At 40.1% G+C, this 25,172-nt stretch overlaps 1 protein-coding gene across 6 annotated transcripts in view; it reads left to right on the forward strand.

The window, feature by feature from the left end:
• CADPS (calcium dependent secretion activator) overlaps window positions 1–25,172 on the forward strand; it is a 484,159-nt gene that overhangs the window by 101,033 nt on the left and 357,954 nt on the right. For all 6 annotated transcript variants that reach the window (XM_003785525.1, XM_003785526.2, XM_003785527.2 and 3 more), the window contains 2 exons: window positions 8,485–8,598; window positions 15,900–16,232. In XM_003785525.1, coding sequence (XP_003785573.1) covers window positions 8,485–8,598; window positions 15,900–16,232 — 447 coding nt within the window. The remainder of the gene's footprint in view (window positions 1–8,484; window positions 8,599–15,899; window positions 16,233–25,172) is intronic.

Genomic DNA, 25,172 nt, shown 5'->3' on the forward strand with positions numbered 1-25,172 from the left:
AGCTATACCACCAAGTTTGCTCGTTTTATAGGGATTACAGTCATTTCCCTGAAAGACTCCCCTCCCTAATAGTTTTTTGCCCCATTACATGGCCATCTATACTTGCAAGGGAAGCTGGGAAAAATGTATTTGGCTTTTTAACTAGGAGGACCAAGAAGGAAGAGGGTAAAGAATACCACAAAAAAATTGAGTAAATAAGGAAGAAGGAGCATTGAAAGAATACTTTTTAAAAAGCTCAGCAAATGACTCACACTATGATTCCAGTACTTTGGAAGGCCAAGGTAGGAGGATTGCTTGAGCCCAGGAGTTCAGGATTAGTATGGGCAACATAGTGAGACCCCATTTATACAAAAATAGAAAAATTAGCCAGGCATGGTGGTGTGTGGTGTGTGTTTGTAGTCCCAGTTACACAAAAGTCTGAGGCAAGAGGATTGCTTGAGCCCAGGAGTTTGAGGTTACAATGAGCTAAGATAATGCCACTGCACTTTAGCCCAGACAACAGAGCAAGAGTGAGACCCAATCTCAGAGAAAAAAAAAAGAAAAACAAAAAATTAAACATTAATAACTAATACTTCTTATATTTTTATTATTAAGTCCTTACGTATGCCAGCAGATACTACTATATACCTCACATATATCATCTAGTCCTCAAACAAAGTAGATGGCTCTATCCCCTACTTACAGAGGAGAAACCCCAAGTTAACTACTTGCCCAGGGTACCATAGTACAGCTAGGACTTGACCTGAGTTTGCGTGTTGTCAACATTGCCTCTCCTGAGACCAGCTCTTAGAACATGTGGTTTACTCCATTTCCCACTTCTCCAGAATGCTGCAGTAAATTGTGAACTACCTGAAATGTGGTGGGAGTTTTCTGGCCTTTATTAATGAGGTAGATTGAACCATGACTTCTTGCGTAGTTCTAGGAAACACTGCTGTAGCATTTTCAATGCAATGATCACCTTTCATTTTTTCAGGTTTTCTGCTCTTGGAATTCATCACTGTAATTCTGACCGTGATGCACAAATGGCTTCTATACATATTAAATGCTTTTAGATGGAGTTCTATTTTAGGAGAGTTCTCTCTGTAAGCAGCTCAGCGAAGCCTATTTGTTTATTTAGAGTTGTACTGTCTGCTACTCTGGGCCAATTATTGGAGCTTATTCATGCAAGGTCACCTTTGGGGGCTCAATCCTATCGGGTCAGTTCACTTTTACCCGGGGATAAACTTCGTCCCATGGATTGATTCCTAGACTGCCTGTTTTGGTAAACTTTGAAGTAAGATTTTCATTCACTCATGCCGTTGACATTGGGAGCTAAGGAGTCAAAGATGAATGTGTGATCTCTGACTAAGTGGTACGAAACAGGAGAGCTGAGATTGTGCCTTGGTCATTTGATATCTCCTGGGCTTAATACTGTGCCTGGGACACATTAAGCCGTCACTAAGTTCATGTAGTCATTCAACACGTATTTGTTTGGGGCCTATTATGTGCCAGGCGCTAGAAGCATAGCAGCAGACAAGGCAGGCATGGTCATTTTACTTGTGAAACACAGATTCTTGTGGAGAGGTAGATAGTGAAAGTAAACACAATTTTAAAATAAGGAAAGAAGGCCCAAATGTCCATCAATAGGAAAATGATAAATTGCAGTACAGTCATATGGTAGAATAGCATTGGGAAAGAACAAGCTATTGCCCCACCCAACCACAAGTACTAATCTGATGATGTCTGACTATATTGATTTCAAGTCCAAATACAGTCAAAACTCTGATGGCAGAAGTCAGGCGAATGACCAAAGAGACAAGCAGGAGTTTCTGGGGCCTGGGAAATGTTCTTTATCTTGATATGAGAGTTGGTTACATGGAAAAGTTTGCTTTGTAAGAATTCTTCATACCCTGTGCTTAGGCTGTGTATTTTTCTGTGTGTATCTTATGAGCAAATAAATTTATCTTAGAGGAGATAAGTGCTGACTGTGATAATGGCTGTGAAGGAAATGCCAGAGTCCAGGTCAGCAAGGCCTACATGTAAACTCAGAGCTCAGGGAAGCCCTTCCTGGGAGGTGCTGTCTCCATTGAACCCTACAGTGCCAGCCTAGGGGAAAAGCAGGAGAGATTCCCAGGAGACGGGTGAGCAGCAAGGGCAAGGTCTCAGGAAGGAAAGGTTGAGGCAAACTTAGCATAGAGGAGAGCCATATGCTGGAGGGTGGAGTAGGCAGAGAGCCCAGTGGGGAAAGACACATTCAGGAGGGGACAGAGGCCGCAGCCTTGAAACCATTCAATTTATGGTCTGTCCATGTCATTCAACTCTTCTTTGGTGCCAGGTGGTGTGCTGAAATCTTGAGATCTGTTACATTTCCCTTAACTCTTGCCAGCAAACCAGGGAAGTAGGTCTTATTATCCCAATGTCTTACATGAGGAACCAAGGCTGGGGAAAAGCAGTTTGCCCTGGGCCATCCATCTCAGAAGTGGATGCTGTCACCAGGGTTTGAAACTATGTCTCTCGGCTCCCACGCCTATGTTCTCAGCTCCAGACTCACAATCCTACCTCTGTGAACTCATGTTTAAATAAATAACTACTTCACAGTGTAATACACAAACACTTATAATTGTGTAAAAAGTGCCAAGGAATTAAGAAACTGCAGCTGGGGAAGTCTGGAAGGCAGCACATGGTCCAAGATAAAAGATATATTTGTGTGAAGTATTCCCACAGGCCGGTGTCTCAAGGGAGCAGTATGTGCAAAGACTCAAAGATGAGAATGAATCATCACAGTAGCTAATGTTTATTGAGCACTCATTCTGTGCTAGGTTCTACACTAGGTATTTTACTCATCCCAGTTGATCTTCACAACAATCCTATAAGGCCAGTATTGGCCCCATTTTACAGATGAAAAAACTGAGGTATAGAGAGATTAGTCATTTGCCCAGGGAGACACCCTAGCAATGCATGCTTGTTAAATTAGAGATGAGGAAAGTAGTGAACATGAACTGGCAACTGGCAAAACCCAGACATAAACGTCTTTCTGCCACTGAAATCTGTGCTCCTAACTCTCCTGCTGAGAGCTGAATGTGATGAGGGAAGTGTGGTATGGTTTGTGTGGCTTCATGAAGTCGGTTCTCAGAACTGGACTGAAATCGGTGTTCCTGAAAAGGCTTTCTCTTTTGAGAGTTTTATTTTCTGTAATTTCTCTTCTCTGAAATCTTAAGGCATGATTTTATATAACCTTTTGTATGCTTTTCCCCTCTCCATTTAGACCAGTGTTTTTCAACCTTTTCTATCTTGTGGCACACTTGAACCTATAGTTAAACTTCCATGGCACAAATTATGTTGATTTTTTAAAAAGAGTTTCAAAAAGGAATATATTTACTGTGCTTTGAACTTCTTTTGAAAGTAACTTAATGATCTTTAAACATTTTTGTGGCACCTAAGATCCTCTCATGGTACACCAATTGAAAATCACTGACCTACCCTGTACAGACCCTGAGGACAGCCCTCATTCCATGTAATTCCTTAGTGCCCAGGCCTGACCCCTGAGAGCAGAGATTGTTCATGTTTTGTTGACCACTGACCTCTTAGGGCCCAATGCAGGACTGGGCAGAGTGTGGGTGCTTTATAAATATTTCATGAATAAATGAGCACTAAGATTATTTAACAAAAGGTTAGAGAAATAATGGATTTGGCTTGGATCAACAATCAATCTTGATTATACAAATGGTGTACACATAATTTATTTCAATTACTTAAGCATTTAAGACAAAAGCAAAGTTTGTTACTCTTCCATCCTCACCCCCCAAATCACACAAAGCTGGAATTGACCCTGTCTTGGAAGGAATTCTGAATAAGAAATTCTGTGAAGTACCTTGGTTGGCCGTGTACTGTGAAGATTTATGACCTAGGCCAGTTAAGGTTGGCCTGCTTAAAAGAAATTTATGTTATGATGTCATTTTTATGAACAAATAAACTACTGCCTAATATTTCAGTTCAAATGGTTTCAAGTACATACAAAATAACTATGATTTTTCTCTTCAACTCCACTTAAACCAACATCCCTGGGTTAGAGCCAGAGCATTTAAGTGACTTAGAAGTGAGTTTGTTCTAAGCTTTTTGGCCTGACCACTCTATGACCATAGCTACTAGCCATATGTGGCTGCTGAATGCCTGAAGCTGGTTACTCTGGATTGAGACACATTGGAAAACCAAAGTACACCATATTTCAAAGATATAGCAATAATAAAAACATAAAATATCTCATTAATACTTTATATCATTTATATAATGGTTACATTTAATGATAATGTTTTAGATGTATTGGGTTAAAGCTCATTTCACCTGTTTCTTTTTACTTTTTAAAATGTGGCTATTAGAAAATTTTAAATTACACATGTGGCTAACACTGAACAGTGATGCTCTAGAACTGTGGTCCCCAACCCTGGGCCATAGACCGGTACTGGTCCATGGCCTGTTAGGATCTGGGACACACAGCAGGAGGTGAGTGGCAGATGAGTGCGTGAAGCTTGATCTGTATTTATAGCCACTCTCCATCACTTGCATCACTGCCTGAGTCCCCTCTCCTGCCAGATCAGCAGCAACATGAGGTTTTCACAGGAGGGTGAGCCCTAGCATAAATTGTGCATGTGAGGGATCTCAGTTTCATGCTCCTTGTGAGGACTAATGCCTGATGGTCTGAGCCGGAGCTGAGGTGGTGATGCTGGTGTTGGGAAGCAGCTGCAAATACAAGTTATCATTAGCAGAGAGGTTTGACTGCCCAAAGACCATAATAAACTAATTGCTCACAGACTTATATTAAAACCAGCCTATGGAAAAACCAGTCTATGGAAAAATTATCTTCCATTGGTTCCCAGTACCAAAAAGGTGACCACTGTTCTAGGATATAACAAATATGAGTCTGTTAAATACCTAGCCCCTTTTCATCTTCCCTCACTCCACTCTTCCTGTACTTCTCCCAAAGTTACAAAAATTAATTAAGGCACCCAACTGCCATCTATGTTTATTTGCAAAATCTGTTTTCTTTTCATTTCAAAATATTAAGGGGGTATAAATGTTTTCAGTAGCATGGATTACTTTTGTAAGGCTTGAGTCCCAAATAATTTCCATTGTACCTGTTAAGTATAAACTATGCATCCATTAAAGGGCTAACATCCAGAATCTATGAAGAACTCAAACAAATCAGCAAGAAAAAAAAATCCAGGTAAAAAATAGTCAAAAGACATAAACAGAAGTTTTTCAAAAGAAGATAGACAAATGGCCAATAAACATGAAAAAATGGTTAATATCACTAATCATCAAGATAATGCAAATGAAAACCACAATGAGATATCACCTTACCACTGTTAGAATGGTTATTATTAAAAAGTCCAAAAACAATTGGATATTGACACGGATGCAGATAGAAAGGAATACTTGCTTATACACAGTTGGTTGGACTGCAAATTAGGACACCCTCTGTGGAAAACAGTATAAAGATTTCTCAAAGAAGTAAAAGTAGACCTATCATTCTATCCAGCAGTCTCACTACTGGGTATCAACCCAAAGCAAAATTCTGTTTTATTTTTTATTTTCTGCTTTTATCAAAACTTAAGCTGGGTTTGAGTCTTCTATAACTTTATTTTCTACTTGTATTGGCTTTAAAGGTACAATCATTTTTAATGTACATAGAATCTCATAATTTTTAAAAATAGAGCAGTGGATAATTAGAATTATTACCATTTTCCAAGTGAGAAAATTGAGGATGAGATAAAATTTACTTATTTAAACCCAGCCCTGGTCCAAAAAGGCTCTTACCAATCAAGTCAACTCAGAATACAAGTAACATAAGTGGCTTTTCCAAGAAGATACAGAGACACTAGAGTACTAGAAGAACTAGTACTGGAACGGTCTTCTTAGTTTTGCTACTAGAACAGTGGTTCAGACCCACTTTCCCATTACCAATTATGAAGTGTAACTTTTTACAAAAAAATTAGCTTTTTAAAGTTTAAAACTTTTTAACACTTAAAAGAGCAAAGTTTTAGCTGAGTGTTCTATACTATATAGCATATACCGTGTTTCCCCCAAAATAAGACACTGTCTTATATTTATTTTTTCTCAAGAAGACACACCTATGAGTTATCTTATAAGGGTACATGTGAATCTTTCTAAATGTGGATTATAAATGTCTTAACACAACAACTATGAGAATGACATGAAGGCTATGTTGGCCAACTGGATGAAAGTATTTCAAATTGTATATGGAAACAACACACTGTACCCCATGATAGTATAAATGTGCAGAAACATGATTTAATAATAAAAATAAATAAATAAATAAAATACCATTTTGGGAGCAAATCTCACAAAACAAGGAACATTTACACAAGAGGTTATTAGCTAAACTTTAATAAAGCCAGCTTTCTGGAACATGAAAAAAAAAAAGACACACTATGGCTTATTTTCAGGGATGTCTTATTTTTATTAAATATAATACAACAATCTACATTTATTCAAATACAGTTAAGTCATGTATTTCTGGAACCTGACAGGGGGAGCTAACCTTGTTGGTGGGGCTGGTGCTAGTGATGCATGAACTCCTTTCCCCTAGCCATTCTCACATGCGCAATAGGATGCCTGCAACCATGGTTACCAAATGCACACCTGTGCAAGTGCGAACCCCTCGGAGAAAGGAGCTGTGGCAGATAAAAGGTATTCCAGTCTTCCTTACTGCTTCACACCCAAATGCATGGCATGGCTATGTGCATACTCTGCATAGCCATCCCATCACTAGGTCTTATTATGGGGGTAAGGGCTTATCTTTAACAAATGCATGGAAATCCTGCTAGGGCTTATTTTGGGGGTCCATCTTATTTTCAGGAAACATGGTAGTATGCTTCATTCATTGAACCAATATTTTCTAAATGCCAGGCTCATGTAGGGCAGTAAGCTAGGCTGCAGGAAGATGGCAACGAATGAGATGGCACAAAAAGATAATCTAACAAATTCAATCAGAACTGTCAAGCAGTTAAATAATGTGGTACAGAATTGCCCAGTAAGAAGACCTACCCTGGGCTAGGGGTTGGGAAGGGCTTTGTAAGTTGATACTTGTATAACATAGAAAGATGAGGTGAAGGAGGGAGAAATAGGTAGGAATCTTCTAGGAGTGTTTTCCTAAGAGATAAAGAAATATAGGATTGATAAGGCAGAGAAGCATAACCCCTAACTCAGTGTTTCTCAACCTGTGGGTTGCAACAAATAAAAACATATCCTGCATATCAGATACCATGTTTCCCCGAAAATAAGACCTACCCAAAAAATAAGCCCTAGCAGGATTTCTATGCATTTGTTAAATATAAGCCCTACCCTGATAATAAGACCTAGTGATGGGTGTGGCTATGCAGCATATCTGCATAGCCATGCCATGCATTTCTGCACAGAGTGGAAGACATCCCCAGAAAATAAGCCCTAGTGTGTCTTCTTAAAAAAAAATAAATATAAGACAGTGTCTTGTTTGGGGGGAAACATGGTATTTACATTATGTTTCATAATAGTAGCAAAATTATAGTAGCAACAAAAATAATTTTATGGTTGGGGTTCACCACAAAATGAGGAACTGTATTAAAGGGTCGCAGCATTAGGAAGGTTGAGAACCACTGCCCTGCCTAAACATCATCTGTCACATGGTCATAAATGTAACAACAACAAAAATATTTGAGGACCTCTATATATATACTGCCCTTAGCAAGATACTTGAGGCCATCTGAAGAGCCTGTGCAGAAGCATGTTTGCTATTACATTTTTAACAGTCATCTCTGGGGGAGAGGGGGAAGCCCTGCTTTATAGAATTTGTCAATTTCCACAGTGTAAATTTTCCCACCCTGGGAGTAAATCAAGCCACCAAAGAGAGATCACTGTGTGTGGAGTTGGGAAGAGATGTGTGGCACTACAGATTGTCCCATAGTGATCCCCGTCTTTTCCTCTATGGTGGCTAGTTTATTTGGAAGAGCTTCTTTGGAGACTGATGAGAGTACAGGCATTGAGAATTACTGAATATTTAATGTTAACATCTGAGTAATATAGAAAAGAATGCAGGATGTTCACACTCTTACTGCTGTCTTCATTAATAATGCTTTAGGGAGTCTTAGGTTCACTTTTCCCAGAAAGTCTAATTCTCTCTATAATTTCCATCATGCAAAAACCCCAGAGATAAGTAACCGCAAAAGCATAGATGAAAGTAAAATGTGGTAAAATAATCGAGCAATGAATTTTGAGTATTACAAATGTATTATCTTTGTTTTTAATATAATTTAATTATAATTTATGTTATTGTTGAGTTATGGATGTATCTAATACTGGCTCACAGAAGTTTCTGTGAATTTAATAATCAGCTCTCAAGCTTTTGCAAGCCGGCTCTAGTGTACCAATGAGCCCACCATCTTCAGTAAATAGCCATGATCCTTTTCTAAAGCAAGGCTTCACACTCCCCTCTTCCTCTGTTTCTTACAGATCAGCAAACAGCAGCTGCAGACAGTCAAGGACCGGTTTCAGGCTTTCCTCAACGGGGAAACCCAGATTGTGGCTGATGAAGCTTTCATGAATGCTGTCCAGAGTTACTATGAGGTAAGAATCACTGCACAGAAGAAATTCTGAGTTACTGACCAGTGGGAACAGCAGCTTTGGCATTCCACAGGATTACTACCTGAGGCGAAGGGGGTGGTGGTTGGTTATGCTGCTAGGGAATAACAGCATTTGGCGGGGGGGACTGTAAATATAAGCTACTGTTGACCAATGATTGGGTTTTATAACCAAGCCATGTGTTGAGTGCTTTTCACATGATTTATAACGTCTTCCGAGTTATGTCCTGACTGTAGTCCCATTTTACTGATGAAGAGATTAAGGGTTACAGGGATTAAGTCAATTAACTTGAAGTCATGCAGCTATTAAAATGTCACAGCATTTTCCCAGCACATACACAATTTCTGAGGCATGTTAACTACCCGAGGATGGTGGCTTCATGAGCTTCTGATTCTTTCTATTAAAATACTACCTTGAGTTCTATTCTGGAGGTCCATGATGCAGTGTTCTAGAGAAAACCAACAGAAAAACACGTATGTCCTGAGTGTGTATCACGGGTAAATTGTTACACCAGACCTCAGAGTTGTATTTATCAGTAAAGCAGATTTGCAATTCCACAAATATTTTTAATAAATTTTCAAGTTCTTTCTCAGTGTGTACATTGGCTATTTTTTGTACATCACTGATGAAGTGGGCATGCCATGTACTGGCAATGCTTTCCCAATATGCATATTTAAAAAATGATTGGTCATTGAAAGATATTTTACTTTATATTAATCTATTTTATGTGAACCAAATAAATATTCCATGTATTTGGAATCCCATGCCCCAAATGTCTTGTCTGTCCATTATCAAGGCTAGATTAAAATCATTAGAAACCAACTGTAGGCACTGCTAGCTTACAATACCCTGCAATTCACAGAAATAATAATAAACTGTAACAGTATAACAAAAGCCAGCAGAATTTGATTTTTTTCCCATGGAATTGCTTCACTGATTTTCTTCCTACTCTATTTCCCTTATTTAAGTATTAGACAGAAATGTGGGTGCACCTGCTTTGCTGATGCCCTAAGCTCATCCAGCACATTGGATGATCCAGTCCACAAAAGATGCTTTCAATATGTTACATGATTGCATATGGTAGAGAAATCTTGATTAGATAAAACTCTCCTTCCCATTTGCTAAAGTACTTGACTCCTTCCTTCCTGGAAAGATTGCAATTAGACCTCATGTAAATACTATTGATTGGTTTACTAATCAGTATTCAATAGTCAGCAACCTTTGTCTCTGTGATATTTGTCAGGTGCATCCACATACTAAATTTATATGTCCTTTCCTTAAGGAAATTCCTATTTGGATCTATCTTAGAAGTCAAGTTTATTTTTATATTTGGCTGACTTAAAATCTTTTTTGATTTTACAAGTAGCATCCATTATTGCCAATGAATTTCAAATTTGGCTGCTTCATCAATGTGGTACAATTTTTCAGTTGAATTTCATCAGAATTAGAAATGAGATTTAAAATCATGATGATGTATGGCAATGAATAACTTGAATATATTTAACTAAAAGTTTATTTAGAGGAATAAAATTAATTTTTTTCTTCTTTTTCAAGTTCTAAAAGCCACTGGGAAAGTAATGAGAAAACCCCTGTTAGACCAGGAAAAAGTGCTCCATGTTTAAAGTCATACCCCAGAGTGTATAAATTTGTAGATGGCACATCTTAATTAAAAGCTCATTTGACTAATGGCATAAATTAAAAGAAAGTGCCATTTCTTTCTATTAATTAAATTTGAAAATTAATAGTCATTGACTTGCTAATGAGTCTCTGGAAATTACCATTATATCTATAGTGATCCTTATAGTTTCCTCCATAGTGGCTAGTGTATTTGGAAGAGCTGCTTTTTAACCTGATGAGAATACAGGCATTGAGAAATTACTGGATATTTAACATTAACATTTGAGTAACATGGGGAAGGATGTGAGGTATCAGCCATCTGACTGTATCTTCATTAGCAATGCATTAGAGCCATGGTTCTCAACCTGTGGGTCGCGACCCACAGGAACTGTATTAAAGGGCAGTGGCATCAGGAAGGTTGAGAACTACTGCTTTAGAGAGTCTTAGATTCATTTTTCCAGGGACATCTAATCCTCTGAAGAAGAGATCCTCAATCAAGGGATCAGGATTAATACTTTCCTTGGGTGAGCTCCAAGTTGGTTTGGCCTCTCTTTCTCCATTCTTGGGCTGTGGCCTCCCATTGCCTTCATACTTGGGCTATAGGGAAGGGAGTGTCTCTTCCTCCCCTTACTCTGGGATCCAGTTCTTTCTCTGTTCACATCTGTCTTGGTCAGTACTCTAGAGTACAAATGACAAGACACCTAGTTCAAACTGGCTTAAGCCTAAAAAGAGATTATTTTTTTCAAGTAACTTAAAAGTCCAGGATAGAGTTGGCTTTGGCCATGGCTGAATTAGAAGACTCCAAAGATGTCAACAGGATGGTATCTCCCCTCTCCCCCAGTTTCTTCCATACTAATCCCCCTATTGGCTTCATCCTTGGGCAGGTTCTTTCCATGTGGAGCACACTCATAGCCCCAGGGCACAGCCTACCCATTTAGCAACCCCAGGAGCAAAGAGAACATCTCTACTGAGGGTTCTAGTGAAGGCTCAGGGGTGACCTGGTTAGGCTGACCTGGGTCCTTCCTTGAGCCACTCATAGTGGATGAGGTGAAATAGAGTGGGAGATGAGGCTTAGGACAGATGCCACCCCTGGAGCCTGAGTATACTCTCAGTCCCACCAAAACCCCCTGTGCTGAAAGTACAGTGATTTCCCAATGAGAAATTAGATGCTTTTTACCAGAAGAGGGTTTGCTCAGCCAACAAAACCAACAGATACTGTCCTTCCAAACTCATTCTCTCTCTCTCCCTCCCTCTCTCTCCCTCTCCCTCTTTCTCACACACACACACACACACACACACAAAATAAGCAATTGGCATCCATATCTCATTAAATCCTTACCAAAATCCTACAAAGGAAGGGTGTTATGTGTATAATCCCCATTTTAAAAGTGAAGAAACTAAAGCCAGAAAGAATAAGTAACTTTCTCAGGTGGCAAAGCTAGCAAGCAGCAGAGCCAGGATTCGAACTCAGGAGGCCTGACTCCAGGGCCCATGCTTCTAAGGAATGAGAACACTATGTCTTTTCCTTCCATTACTTATGTGCCATATTTTACTTGTGACCAGGCTTATTCCTGGGTTTTTAAAATCTTCTCAGTTGTGATATCTAGGTGTTGTTCTTGTTTATGCCAAAATGATATGCTTTCGCAGAGCAGAAAACCATTATCATTCTGTCTTCTCAGCCTATCAGGGAGATGGACCAACCTCACACATAAGACGTACAGCCACTGAGTACCAGTGTGTTTGCCTGTGTCTAAAACAACCTTGAGGTTGCTTGGCTATGAGGGTGGAGAAAAGGACTGATGGATGAGGGCAAGTCACTGAGCTGACTGCCCTTCACAATTCCATATTTATTTGTTCATCTTCCATCTCTCATTATGACCTGTCTGGAAGTTGGCAGAAAAGTAGGAAGGATTTATGGATGTGCTCAACTGGAACAGTGCCTGGGGTTGAAGTCTCTTGTGACAGCCACTAAAAAATAAAAACAGAAATAGAAACACACACACACAATACAGATAGTTTCCAGCACAAAGGAGTCTTAATGATGATTTTAGAGACCCACAACACATCAGTACTTAGTGTCTGTATTCATTATAGAGTGAGGCTGACCCAGGCCCCGCGTCCCCATTGACAGGCTGACAACCCAAGACAGATGATGTGCCTGGAGAGTGAGTCTCTTGCTGCCCCTCTTTCCCCATGGCTGTCTCATGTCCCTGGGGCAATTCACCTCTCCTGCCTCCTCAGTCTCCAGCCTTCGTGCTCCACACTCTTGACATCCCACCCTTCTCCCCTCGTCCTGGGGCCAGGCAGTCATATACCATGGGACAGACAGGTCCCTCCACGTTTCAGAGTCCTCTCAGTTTGATCCTTGTCAAAGGAAGGAGGCTAGATTTACTTCCTGGAACAGTGAAGGAGAGTGAGGTTGGTGGAGGTTCAGTGGCTCGTCCAAGGTCATCCAGTACTGAGTGGCCGTTGTGTGCACAGGAGGAGATGATATGAAGCAGAAAGATGTGCAGGATTCAGGGGTCACCCAGCCAGTTATGGACCCCAGCTGGGAGCAGAGTTCCAACAGCCTTATTTCTTCCCCCTTGTTATCAAAGTTCGTAGGAAATCTTCTCTGAAACACCAGTACATTGTGTCTTTGTTTCCCCTTTACCTTCTTGCCCCCATCTGGGCATAATCTTACTCAATAGGGCCCCTGCCGGAGAAGCCTGCTTTGTTCTTATTGTTCATTCCCTCCTTCAGCAAATATTTCCCGAGCACCAGCTATGTACTAGATACTATCTCAGGCATTCAGAAGAAACAGTAGAAAATAACAGCTACAACCTTGCCTTCCTGAAACTTATAGTTTAGCTGGAGATTCAGATATTTATTAAACAGTCATTAAAAAACAGTAACAGATGGCATCTGTGGAAGGGCTTGGAGGAAAAAGAATTTGGGGCTGAGAATTTCTAACGGGGGCTTTCCACATTTGTGGGACACGGGGGGATCAGAAGACAGTATGGCTTTGTTGTTGATCAAATGTTTCCAAGTCTCATCTGATATTAGACAACAAAGAATTAACTCCTTTGCATCCTACCGCCATCACCACCCACCGTACTCCTACAGGCACCTCTCAACTGGCTTTTCTCTTCGCTCCTTTCAGTCTGTTTTCTGCATTAATGTCAAACAGTCTGAGCGTCATGGTTCATGACTGTCATCCTAGCAATTAGGGAGGCCAAGGCAGGAGGATCACTTGAGGCCAGGAGTTTAAGACCAGCTTGAGCAACAAAGCAAGACCTCACTAGGTATGGTGCAAACACCTGTAGTCCCGGCTACTCAGAAGGCTGAGGCGGAAGGGTCATTTGAGTTCCAGAGTTTGAGGTTTCTAGGAGCAATAAAAACAGAAAAAGATTCTGTTTTTTTTTTTTTTTTTTTAAAAAAAAAGCTAGAGAATGTGAACTGGAGTGTGCTGCAGCCCAACTTAAAAGCTTCTGGGGGTTCCCAGTGCCCTTAAAATGCAGACCAGCAACCTCATGCCTCCTCCCCATGGCCTTGGTTTCCTGGTAACTTCTACCCACTTTGCACTGGTCTCCCCTCTACACCCCATTGTCACAGCCACACTGGCTCCTCCTCATCTCATGGGGCCCTCAGGGACTTTACACACCCTGCTCATTCTCTCTGAAATATCTTGTAGCTCTCTGTTCACTACTCCACTGCTCATGTGCCATCTCAAAAGTGTTTTCCTTTAGGAAGGCTTTCTCTAGCACATGTTGGAATAGCTTCCTGATTATAGACACCCAAGGACCTTGTGCTTTCCCTCAGTAGAGCTCATTCCAGATTGTATTTATATATATAGTGTTTCGGATTACTAGGATAATGACTAGTATGCTTAATAAGAGCTGACTCTGTGTTTTCCATTGTATCTCTAGCACCTGGTCCAGTATCTTCCACCTAGTGGGTACCCAAGGAAATGATGGATAAGTAAATGAAGAAGATTGTGATCTTTACCACTAGAAGGAAAGCCCCCAAACCATAACAGCTCAGTTCCTTCAGTGTACAGATAAGAAATTGGAGAATCAGAGAGGGGAGGTGATTTACGCAAGGCCACACATCAAGTTAGTGGCAGAGCTGGCCTGGGTCATGGTTATAGCTCCTACCACATGCTACATGGCCTCTCCAGAAACTACTTCTATTTGCCTCAGAACTGTGTTATTCTTTGAGATCTGCAGCTGTTGCTGACACTCATCATGTTTTGGTTAGATGGGGAAACCACCTGCATTAAGCATTTCAGGTTTTCAGGTGAATTCCTTAGTTCATTAAGGCTCATAAGCCCTGAGGATTCATTTGAAACTTTTCCTCTCTAATTGATTTTCAAATGAACTCTAAGGTCTCAAGTGAGCACCAGTTTCCAGACACCAGAGAGTGGGCCACGATTGTGACCCCAAGGAGCAAACCTCAGCCCTCCTTTTCAAATTAGTTCATTAAAGTCTGTAAATGGAGGCCTCCTTGTTAACATCCCTCCACCCCAGGAAAGGCTTGGTGATGAACTGTGAACATGAGTGGCCCCCCAGCAGTGCTGTCTCTCAGACAACAAGAGCATTTCCTGAAAGCTGACAGGGGAGGGAGCGTTTGCTCTGCCTCCTGATGGGCATTTATGCACCTTCTCAAGTATGACCAGGACACAGCTCAGAAGCGTCAGATGTTTCCTCTCTGTGAATACAAAGCAGCAGCTTCACTGCCTGGTATAACACCCCAGAACCGTGTAACTGGTGCAAGCTTCCAAATGGTGGGCAGTGGAGTGAAAGTGAAATATTCGTAATGGATGCCTTCCTCTCAGGCTGCAGGCAGCACTGGCAAAGACAACCAGGAGCTTTAAACCAGACAGAGGATTCCAGAAGGAAGTAAGGAACCAGGGCAGAGTATAAAGACCACACATTTGTAGTCAGACAATGTCAAAACCAACTCAGAGTCTTGGTTTTCCATCTAGAAGTGAACAGAACATAAACACCAACATTCAATGTTGATTCACTTTCTAAGTGTCCAGCAGGTGCTACACTGGGGACTGAAGCTAGTGTGGTGAATAAGAAGGACATAATCTTTTCCCATGTGGAGTTTCTATTTTAGGAAGGGATGCAGATAATTCAATACACATTTAACTAACACTAGTTTAATTCTAATTGATGGTATCATGGAAGGGATAAAATGACATACAGATAGTTGTCAATGTTTAGTGCTATGTGCCAAATACCATGCCAGAGACTTTACATATAGTAATAATAATCACCACTTGATATTAATATGAGCCAGGAACTATTTTAAGTGGCACAGGGACTACTATTACCCCCATTTTATAGATGGGAACATTGAGATCAAATTGCCCAAAGTCACACAGCCTCTAAGTGACCCATGCAGTCTGAGCACAGAGTCTGTATACTATATGCTGCCTCTCATATTATTGTCTCATTTCATCTTTGCAACAACCTGGTAAATATAATTATTATTCTACTTTGGTATTCAGGCACAGAAACTACCCAGGTAAGTGACTCATCTGCATTTGGCCAGCCAGGAGTCCGTGGGGCAGGACGGAACCTCTTGTGATGCTCGTGTGGCATGCTGACCCACTGCCTGTCCCAGGGAAAGGCTTCTCCTTGGCCAGCTCTCTCATGGTCTGTCCACCTTGGTCTTCACAGGTGTTCCTGAAGAGTGACCGTGTGGCCCGCATGGTTCAGAGTGGGGGCTGCTCTGCCAATGACTCTAGGGAGGTCTTCAAGAAGCACATTGAGAAGCGGGTGCGCAGCCTCCCCGAGATCGATGGCCTCAGCAAGGAGACGGTGCTAAGCTCCTGGATGGCCAAGTTTGATGCCATTTACCGTGGAGAAGAGGACCCCAGGAAGCAGCAGGCTAGGATGACAGCCAGCGCGGCCTCCGAGCTGATTCTGAGCAAGGAGCAACTCTACGAGATGTTCCAGAACATTCTTGGGATCAAGAAGTTTGAGCACCAACTCCTGTACAATGCCTGCCAGGTAAGGTGTCTCTCATCTGGGCCCAGAGCTGTGGGTAAGCAGAGCTATGTTATAACTTCTGAAGACCACTGCTTGATTTTAAAAAAGTAAAAAAAAAAAAAAAAAAAATCTAACATTACAAATGATATTTTATGACAACACTAGTTAATAGTTGGGTATGATCCAGGCTAGATTATAGTCATGCTTTTCTTCTGAGTTTAAAAGAAATTAAAACATTTTTGTGAGCCTCTATAAGTCTCAGGGGCTGTAGGCACTGAGCTTATTGCGTCTAGTGGGAAAGTTGGTCCTTGGAGTAAGGCCTGGTGTCCAGGCATCAAAACTGCTAAGAATCAAAATAAGGATTTTTTTTTTTTTTTTTATGAATGATGCCATTAAAATAGCTGGTGTTCACCAGCTGAAGGACTTGCACTTCCTCAGCTCAGGAGACAAGAGGACTTAACACCTGGGCATCAAGAGTAATCATTTAAAGTGCAAAGCTTAAGGACTGAGGTTAAACAAACCCACATGTGAGTCACATCATGAATTAATTTCCAAGTACATCTGAGAAGGGGAGCTGAGGTTCTGCTTGGGTCCACCTCAAAATAAGCCTGTATTTCATCTGGATAGAGGGCTGGAAAGCAAGATATCCTAGATCTCAATTTCCTACCCTGCATTACTGTTACATTCATTCATTCAACAAATATTTCTTAAGTGTCTACTTTGCAGTCTTTGAAAATTTGAGTGTCACTTGGCAGCATTTTAAAAATGTACATTACCAGGCCCTAGGCCTGAAGAGTCTCATTCTGCAGCCTCGGAGTAGGACTTATGGATCTGCATTTTAAACAAGGGCCTCCTTTCTTAGTGATTTTGCTGTCCTTTCAAGATCTATGAGAGAGAACTATCTTTGCCTTGTTTGCTAATATTCCCAGTGTATGAAATAATTCTTGGCCCATAGTGAGCATTCAGTGGATGTTTATTGAATTAATAAAATAATAATGGCAAATTGTTTTAATTAGTAGGTAGGGTCTTATCAACTGTTACAGAATCTAGAATTTTGTGGATATTTTAGGAAGTGGTCTGTTTAGCATTTCATAATATACTACACAACAGTATATTACTCAATGATAATATGCTGACATCTGCTTTCCTCTTAGCCAACTACAATTCAAATTATTACCAACCTGGAAGTGAAAAGTTTTTATGATAAGTCCAGAACTCTGTTGCCCAGGCTAGAGCATGGTGGTGCAATCATAGCTCACTGTAACTTCCAACTCCTGGGCTCAGATCATCCCCCACCTCAGCCTCCAAACAGAATCGTGCTGTGTTACCTAGGCTGGTCTCAAACTCCTGGCTTCAAGCGATCATCTCACATTGGCCTCCTCAGTCATATATATTATAAGCATGAGCCACTGCACCTGGCTTCGTTGTGGCAGTTCCCTATCAACTTCTTTCTCACAAGAAGTTGTCATAGCTTCAAAAAGATTGAAAAATCACCTACCTGAAATTATAATAAGATTCAAAATTACAGAGAGTCAAGTGTTCCTAAACCTGCTGGGTATAAAATTATTCTAGGCACTAATTTTTCTTCTTATTGAAATAGCTTATCATGCATATTTTCTGTTCTTGTTCAAACATCAGCATCGTTGGAATGAACATATTGTTGTGCCATTTCTTGTATTATTTCAATGTTTTTCAATTTGTTGAATTGAATTAAGTGGCAGGACCATATTGTACTTTTTTCTTCTAAAAAGTGAATTCATTCAACTCATTTTACCTTTAATATCTTCTCTGTGAGTTAGGAAAAAATTATCATAATATTAAAAATGATATTGAATATGATCATCTTCTTTAGCCAAAATAGAAGTATAAGAAAAGTGAAGGAAAGTACTTCTTGGGACAGGGCTGCTTAATATTATTATACAGTACATTCATACCTAAGTCTGATTATTGTTTCAGGGTTTCATATCAGTAGAAATTAGGGGAAAGAATATATGCAGTAATTCACACACATAAAAATGCTATGAATGAATTCTGAATATATGATTTTTGACTTCTGTTTCTTTAGTAATCTAAGTTATATGAGTGTATTACTAAACAAAAGTATTTTAAAAGAAAGATAACATTTGTAATGATAACATATCATAACTGATGTAGAAATCGATATTCCTATAACTTACTATTAGAATAAATTATTAATATAATCTCTCTGCATTATGTTAATTTGCATCACAACAGCTTCTTAATGGGCAACATTTTGACCCAGCACCTCCCCCTTTCCTGCTACTAGTAAACAGTCAGAGATGTGTGTAAGAGTGTTAAGATCAAAGATATTTATTGCAGCCTTTTATATGACAATGAAAAAAAAGGAAGCAGGTTTAATTCCCAACAGTAGGGGAATTTAGCCATTTGAGAGAATATTTTTTATCCAATAAAACAATAATAAAAGAGTTGTTAAAGAAGAAAGCTTACCACAGGGGAGAATGTTCATTAGATATTGCTAAGTGGAAAATCCATCTACGAAACAGGATGGGCAACCACAGCCCCTTTTCATGGAGAATAAGAGGATAGAAAAAGTACAAGATAGGCGAAAACCAAAATGTTAACTGTGTTTATCTTTCCTGGGTTTTCTTTCTTTCTTTTTCTTCTTCTTTTTAAAGAAGGTCTTACTCTGTTGCCCATGTTAGAGTGGCTCAAGTGCAGGGGCAGCATCGTAGCTCACAGCAACCTCAAACTTCTGGGCTCAGGTGGTCCTCCTGCCTCAACCTCCTAAGTAGCTGGCACTACAAGCACATGCCACCACACCTGGGTAATTTTTTAATTTTTTTGGTAGAGACAAGAGTTGCTCGGTGTTGCCCAGGCTGGTCTTGAACTCTTGGCCTTTAAGCAATCCTCCCACCTTGGCCTCCCAAAACGGTAGATCATGGATGTGAGCCACTGCACACAGCTTAACTATACTGACCTTTAAGAGGTAGCCTTAGGGTTGATTTCCATGATTTTCACTTTTGTTTGTCTATATCACCAAATTTTCTGCCTTATGCATACTGTTATTTTGTAAATGGAAACAAATACCAGAAGTCTCAATAAAGAAAGCATCAGAACCATGAGTGAAGAAGAAAATCATCTTCTGAATTGTTGTCCAGACTTCAGCCATTCACGTACCTCTTTTACAATTTTTGCCACTTCCGAGCACCGCCTGGATGATTATTGCTTTAATATTTCTTACTAAACCAACTCCCAACTTACCTTTTTAACCTGTCTTTATCTTAAGAAGTAAAGTATATGAAATCACAGCTTTGATGTACTGGTTGGTTTAAAAAAATAATAATAATATGCATTAAAATGGAACCTAATCATTAAAAGGAATATTCTTATTTGGGTAGATAAGATCTAGGTGACCTCTTAGATCATCTTACACCCACCATGAGACGTGTAAGGCACTGTCAGGGCAGTCAGTGAGGCTGGTGGGACAGAGTTGTCTGATGCCATCCCAGAAAATAGCCCCAGACCAACCAGAGCTGCTTTCATATGAAGTCTGCACTGCCAGGCAGCAGAGATACAATTTATCTCCCTTCTCTCCCCTTGCTGGCAGGCTGCATATGAACGGGTGGAGGCAAAAAGAGTGCACCTCTCATGCCCTGCAATGAAGTGTCAGAAATTACAGATTCAGTCACCTGCTTATCTGCTATAGTCAGGTCTGCAAAACTCTTATCAGCTCACAGGAGCAAGAATACGGAAATGAAGTCATATTGCTTTCATGCACACCCTGCTTAAATTGTTTCTCATTTTGTGTTTTCTAGACCTTCTTTTCCTTATGAGACAAAGCAATTCCTAAGTGCTTTCAAACACCAGAAATGTGCATGATGTTTTCCTCTTATGTCTGTTGCATCCTAGGGGAAGCTGTGGTCTGATTTCAGGTGCTGCTTTCTGAAAGTTCCTGTGCTTACTATGAGCTTCTGCCAGTAGCTGCCATTTTTATTTCAAATGCAAGATAACATTTATCCAAAAGTGATTATATCACTTGTTTGTTGAAACATGAACTGCGTCTATGAAAACACAAGAAGAAAACAAGAAGGCTTAACAAATATCTTTGTCTTTTGATATGAAATTTTTTTAAAGTCTGGTTTATTTGAAATTAAAGGGTCAGTCTAATAGAAGAGGTTGTTCAAACTCAATGTAATATTCAAAGTAAAATAATTGACCACTTTTATTATGAAATTAGAATTGTTTTTATTTTTCATAGACCCTTGGGGACAAAGCTGTCAATTATGTAGTTATTTGAACATTTGAGTTGAGTTCTAGAACTAACTCAAAAAAAGCAAGGTAATCTCTGTGAGCGTAGGTTACAAAATGAGGCTAAGGCAGAGCTAGAATCCACTTCTTCATGAAACAGAAAGCTGCTGCTGCTGCTGACGATGATGGTGGTGGTGATGATAATGATGATGTGATACTAAAACCATTGGTAAGATGCACCAGCTCATCCCTTTCCTTTCAGTGGCCTCTAGAGTTGGTGTCAATTCGATGTCCTGTTGTACCAGGTGTCTGCTGCTGCTTACCCCTCTGCTAAACTTTACCCCTCTGCTAATCTTTAATTGTCTCATTCTAAACATGTGGACGTTTTCCCTCAAAAAACACCTCAGATTGCATTTTAGGCATCCAGTCCATATCTTCATGTATTTTTAAATGCAAATAAATTCTTCACTGTGAAGCAAGTCAGGTAATATTGAAGGGATGTGGATGAGATGAACTCAGGGAGACACTGCTTCCTTGTGTTTTGATGGTGCTCTTTGAAAATGCCATTTCCGGCTGTGTAATTACCAATCACACTCTTAGCTCCTGGAAACATCAGGAACATGACTCTGGCCTTCACCTTCGCAGGCATAACCCACACACTCCAACTACTACGTGTAGACGATAACCATATTGTTTTCATTTTTTCCTCTCCGAATTTCCAGAGACTTTTTTTTTCAAGTACATCTGGAAGACTTGATTTAAGACACATAAAATATGACTTCCTAATCTATAAATACCTTTGCATTTTCAATATTGAGTTCTTCTTCATTATTGACCTGCTAATTTTCTTAACACTTTATTTCCTTTCTTCCGATCCGTTATCGACATGGCCTTTGATGATGTGGTTATCTTATTATAGTACTGTCTTCCTAGGCTTGATTAGTACTTGGCAGCTTTTCAGATAGTTGATTAGACTCTGAAGAGAAACCTCAAATTATCAGGCTTTCAGCTGTGACCTAGATTGCCGGGTTGTATCCAGACCTCATTACAGAGTTTTTTATCTCCATCTAACTACATAGCTTTTTCCTGGTCCAGAAGTTTCCGGTAGATGTTGTGGCTAAAAAATTAGCTTCTTGGGTCAGACTCTATTTCTAAATCACTTTTCTTGTCCCATCAATAACAATACAGATTTTTGCAAAGAATGATCTTTCAATAAATATCTATTGAAGAAATGTTTTATAATCTGGAATGGAGAGTGGTAATGGCAATCTAGTATTAAATATTTTTATTTAGAGGCATACTTTCATTATTTGTTAATTCATTCAACAGAATCAAGCACCTACTATGCACCAGGTATCACATGTGATTTGCTGAGGACAAAGCCTAAACTTTCTTGTTTTGTCCTGGAATGGCCTACTCTCTACCTCTTAACCTTTTCCTTCTCACTCACTGCACTCCTCTCTATGACTTTGTTGTTGTTATCCTGCTTAGAGAATTGTATTTGTTTTTGTGGTAATGCTGTGTATAACAGCTGTACCACCAACGTAGCAGCTGAAAAGAATATTATTGAAAAACTTTCCAGATCAAGAGTCCAGGCATGACTTAGCCAAGTCCCTTGCTCAGGGTCTCCCAGGCCTGGTAGTAAGATGCTGGCCGGGCTGTGTTCTCCTATGGAGGCTCAACAGGGAAGGATCTGCTTCTAAGCTCCATCCTGTTGTCAGCACAACTTTTTTTCTTACAACTGTAGAATTTTTCAGATCTAGCAACAGTGACAGTTTCTCTGGTGCTTCCACTCTCTAGAAAAGACATACTTTTAAAAGGATTGCCTGATTAAGTCAGGCCCCTGAGAGTAATCTTCCCTTTGAAGTAATCTAAAGGCAGCTGATTAAGAACTTCACATCTGCAATCTCTTCATTCTTGTCATATACTATGGATTAGAATCAAGGTGTAGGTCCTGCCTATGCTCAAGTGTGGAACCATAAGGAGGACGTACCTCACCAGGCTCAGCTGTGGTTGTCATCACTTTGCTCTCTCCCATCCCACCATGTTTTATGTGGCCATCTCTTACAGGTGTCAGTTTAAATGTAACCTTTTAAGGGAAGCTCTCCTTTACCATTCTGCCTAAAATGGACTTCTTTGCTTTCTGTTCGCCTGAAGCAATGCCTTATTTATCACCATGATAGCACTCCACACAATCTGAAATTACCTTGTATACTTCCTTTGTTATTGTCTCTTTCCTCCTCTAGATTTCTTTAAGAGCAAAAATGATGTCTGCTGCATGCGCCGCTATCTGGCCAACACCTAACACAATGTCTGGTATAAAGTAGGTGCTTGATTAAACATGGACTCAATCAGTAAATGCAGAGGCTGAGACATTTATAGCCTTCTGGCTACACTGTACACAAAGGTGCATTTTTTTTTCCTGTGAGTCTGTGACCTGAATCTATCTGCTACTACTCCTACTTTATAAGGTAGATATCTCCTTGAGAGTCAGAGGAATCTTCCAGACATAAACTTTTCCTCTGGCCACACTCAACCTTGTTTCTTCCATCACATGGTTGACTAAAGAGGGACAGAAGTTAAATCTCATCTTTCCAAAGTCATATAATGCCTCTAACGGTCATTAGACATTTGATGGCCTGCCAATTTGAAATAACTTTGCTTACCAGATGTACTTTAATTCCAGCATTTTCAAATGGGGAAAGAGATGGAGATGCATATACCACATGAACATGTTCTCGTCAGAATTAGAGGCTTTCAAGTGGTGGGCAGGACAAGCCCAGAGAGCAATATTTAATTTCCCAGAGTAATAATTTTCTGAAGATCTCATTGTGGTTTTTCTTATTTCTTTGTGAGTTGTTTGGAGAACACATGGCCAGATATCTCTATGTGATTGCACCTGCTGTTACTGAGAGACTACCAGCAACTTAAAGTTGAAATTGAGAGATAGTGGGTTTGCTGCATCTAAGGAGCAGGGATGGGCATTTTCTAAGCAGCCTTCAAAACTGCTATAGATGGCTCGGCGCCTATAGCTCAACCAGCTAAGGCGCCAGCCACATACACCTAAGGTGGCGGGTTCGAATCCCCAGCCGGGACCCGCCAAACAACAACTGCATGATGAACCATCCTCAAATTCAATTGCGTAAAACAAGAAACGTTCAGTATTGTTCACACGCCTGCAAAAACTGGGTAGTTCTTCTGGTCTTAGCTGTATTAAATACAGTATTTGTTGTCCCTGGAGTGTTTGGCAAGAAATTCTTTTCTATTTGAGTGTCAGATGACTAGACTGATCTAGGATAATATCAGCTGGGATGATTCCACACCCTATACTTCTTCACATGGCCATTGGACAGGGTTCAAAGAGAGTACAAGAGTGAGCGCAAGGCCTCCAGAAGTCTTTGTTCAGAACTGTCGCACTCTCACTTCTATCCCATTCTATTGGCAAAGGAAGTGACAAGGCTAGCTGAGATTCAGGAAGAGGAGAAACAGACTCCATCTCCTGATAGGAGGAGCTATGAATTCATAGTGCAAATGGTGTGACTACAATCAGAATGAAGGATTAAGCCACTTTTCAATCAATAGCAGTTTCTCAGGCCACAATTCTTATTGACATGCCCTAGTATGTAATTGTTTAGAGCAATATGTGCTCAACTTATTTTACTGATTTCTTTTAGTAAACAGGTGATGGTTTATTGGAAAACAATGTTTTTATTGCTAGAATTTAAAAAAGAATACTAAATATAACATGGAATTAGGCCCTGAAGGTCAGTGACCTCTCCCAAGGAAAAGCAAATCAATGATTTTTAACGTGGAAGTATTTTTGTTCTCAGGAAACTATTGGCAGAGATAGAAAGATAAGTGCAACAATGTTCTTAATTGGCAGTTTAGAGAGCCATTAGCTTATTTGGATTCCTTCAAATGCACTTCAGAGAGAAGAACATGTTTTCTTTGGGATCCCTTTGTCACTGAGAAGCACTGACTACTTCCTGTGTCACTCTGAGATGGGCAGGCGTTGCTTTTCTATCTTAAAATACTGTCTCAATTACAATAAAATCAGCAAAACCTCATAGGAAAGTGAGGTGAGAGCAAAATTAGGTGTGTGGGACTGGATGCACCAGGTTGAACAGCATCCAACATGAACTGAGTGTCTGTCATACTCCAGACACTGCTCTAGGAACTGAGGATATAGCGGCGATTGTGACAGGCAAGATTCTTAGTCTCCTGAAGCTGAAGTTTAATGGGTGAGACAAGGGGAAAAAGGTAAACAAGTATGCCATGTTGTATCAAGAGATAAGAGTGACAAAGAAACATAGCCGATTGAGGGGCCAAGAAAAACAGGCAGAAGAATGGGCCCTGGACAGATCACATAGGGCATTTGAGGCCATAGTTTGGAGGTTGAATTTATTCCTAGTATGATGAGAAGCTCTTAGGGATTTGTGAGTGAGGGACTGACAAATTCCTTTCACATCAGTGGAAGGAAAGAGGAGAAGATCAGTATCTTTCTGTATGACTGATTTATTTATTTGGTTTTAAAAGTTGGATAAAACTGTAGTTTGAAGGTAGAATTGTTTGCCCTGGTTTTTGTATTTTTGCAAGTTGTCCCCGTATGTAATAAGAATTCTACTGGAAAGAAATAAGGAGTTCTTTTCTTATTCCAGCATCCCCCCCCTTTTTTTTATCTTAGTATAACTTCTTATGAAAAAAACAAAAAGATGCAATTAATTTTGCCTT

This window comes from Otolemur garnettii, unplaced genomic scaffold, assembly GCF_000181295.1.
Source record: "Otolemur garnettii isolate 467f Iridium unplaced genomic scaffold, OtoGar3 scaffold00015, whole genome shotgun sequence".
NCBI classification, from domain to species: domain Eukaryota; kingdom Metazoa; phylum Chordata; class Mammalia; order Primates; family Galagidae; genus Otolemur; species Otolemur garnettii.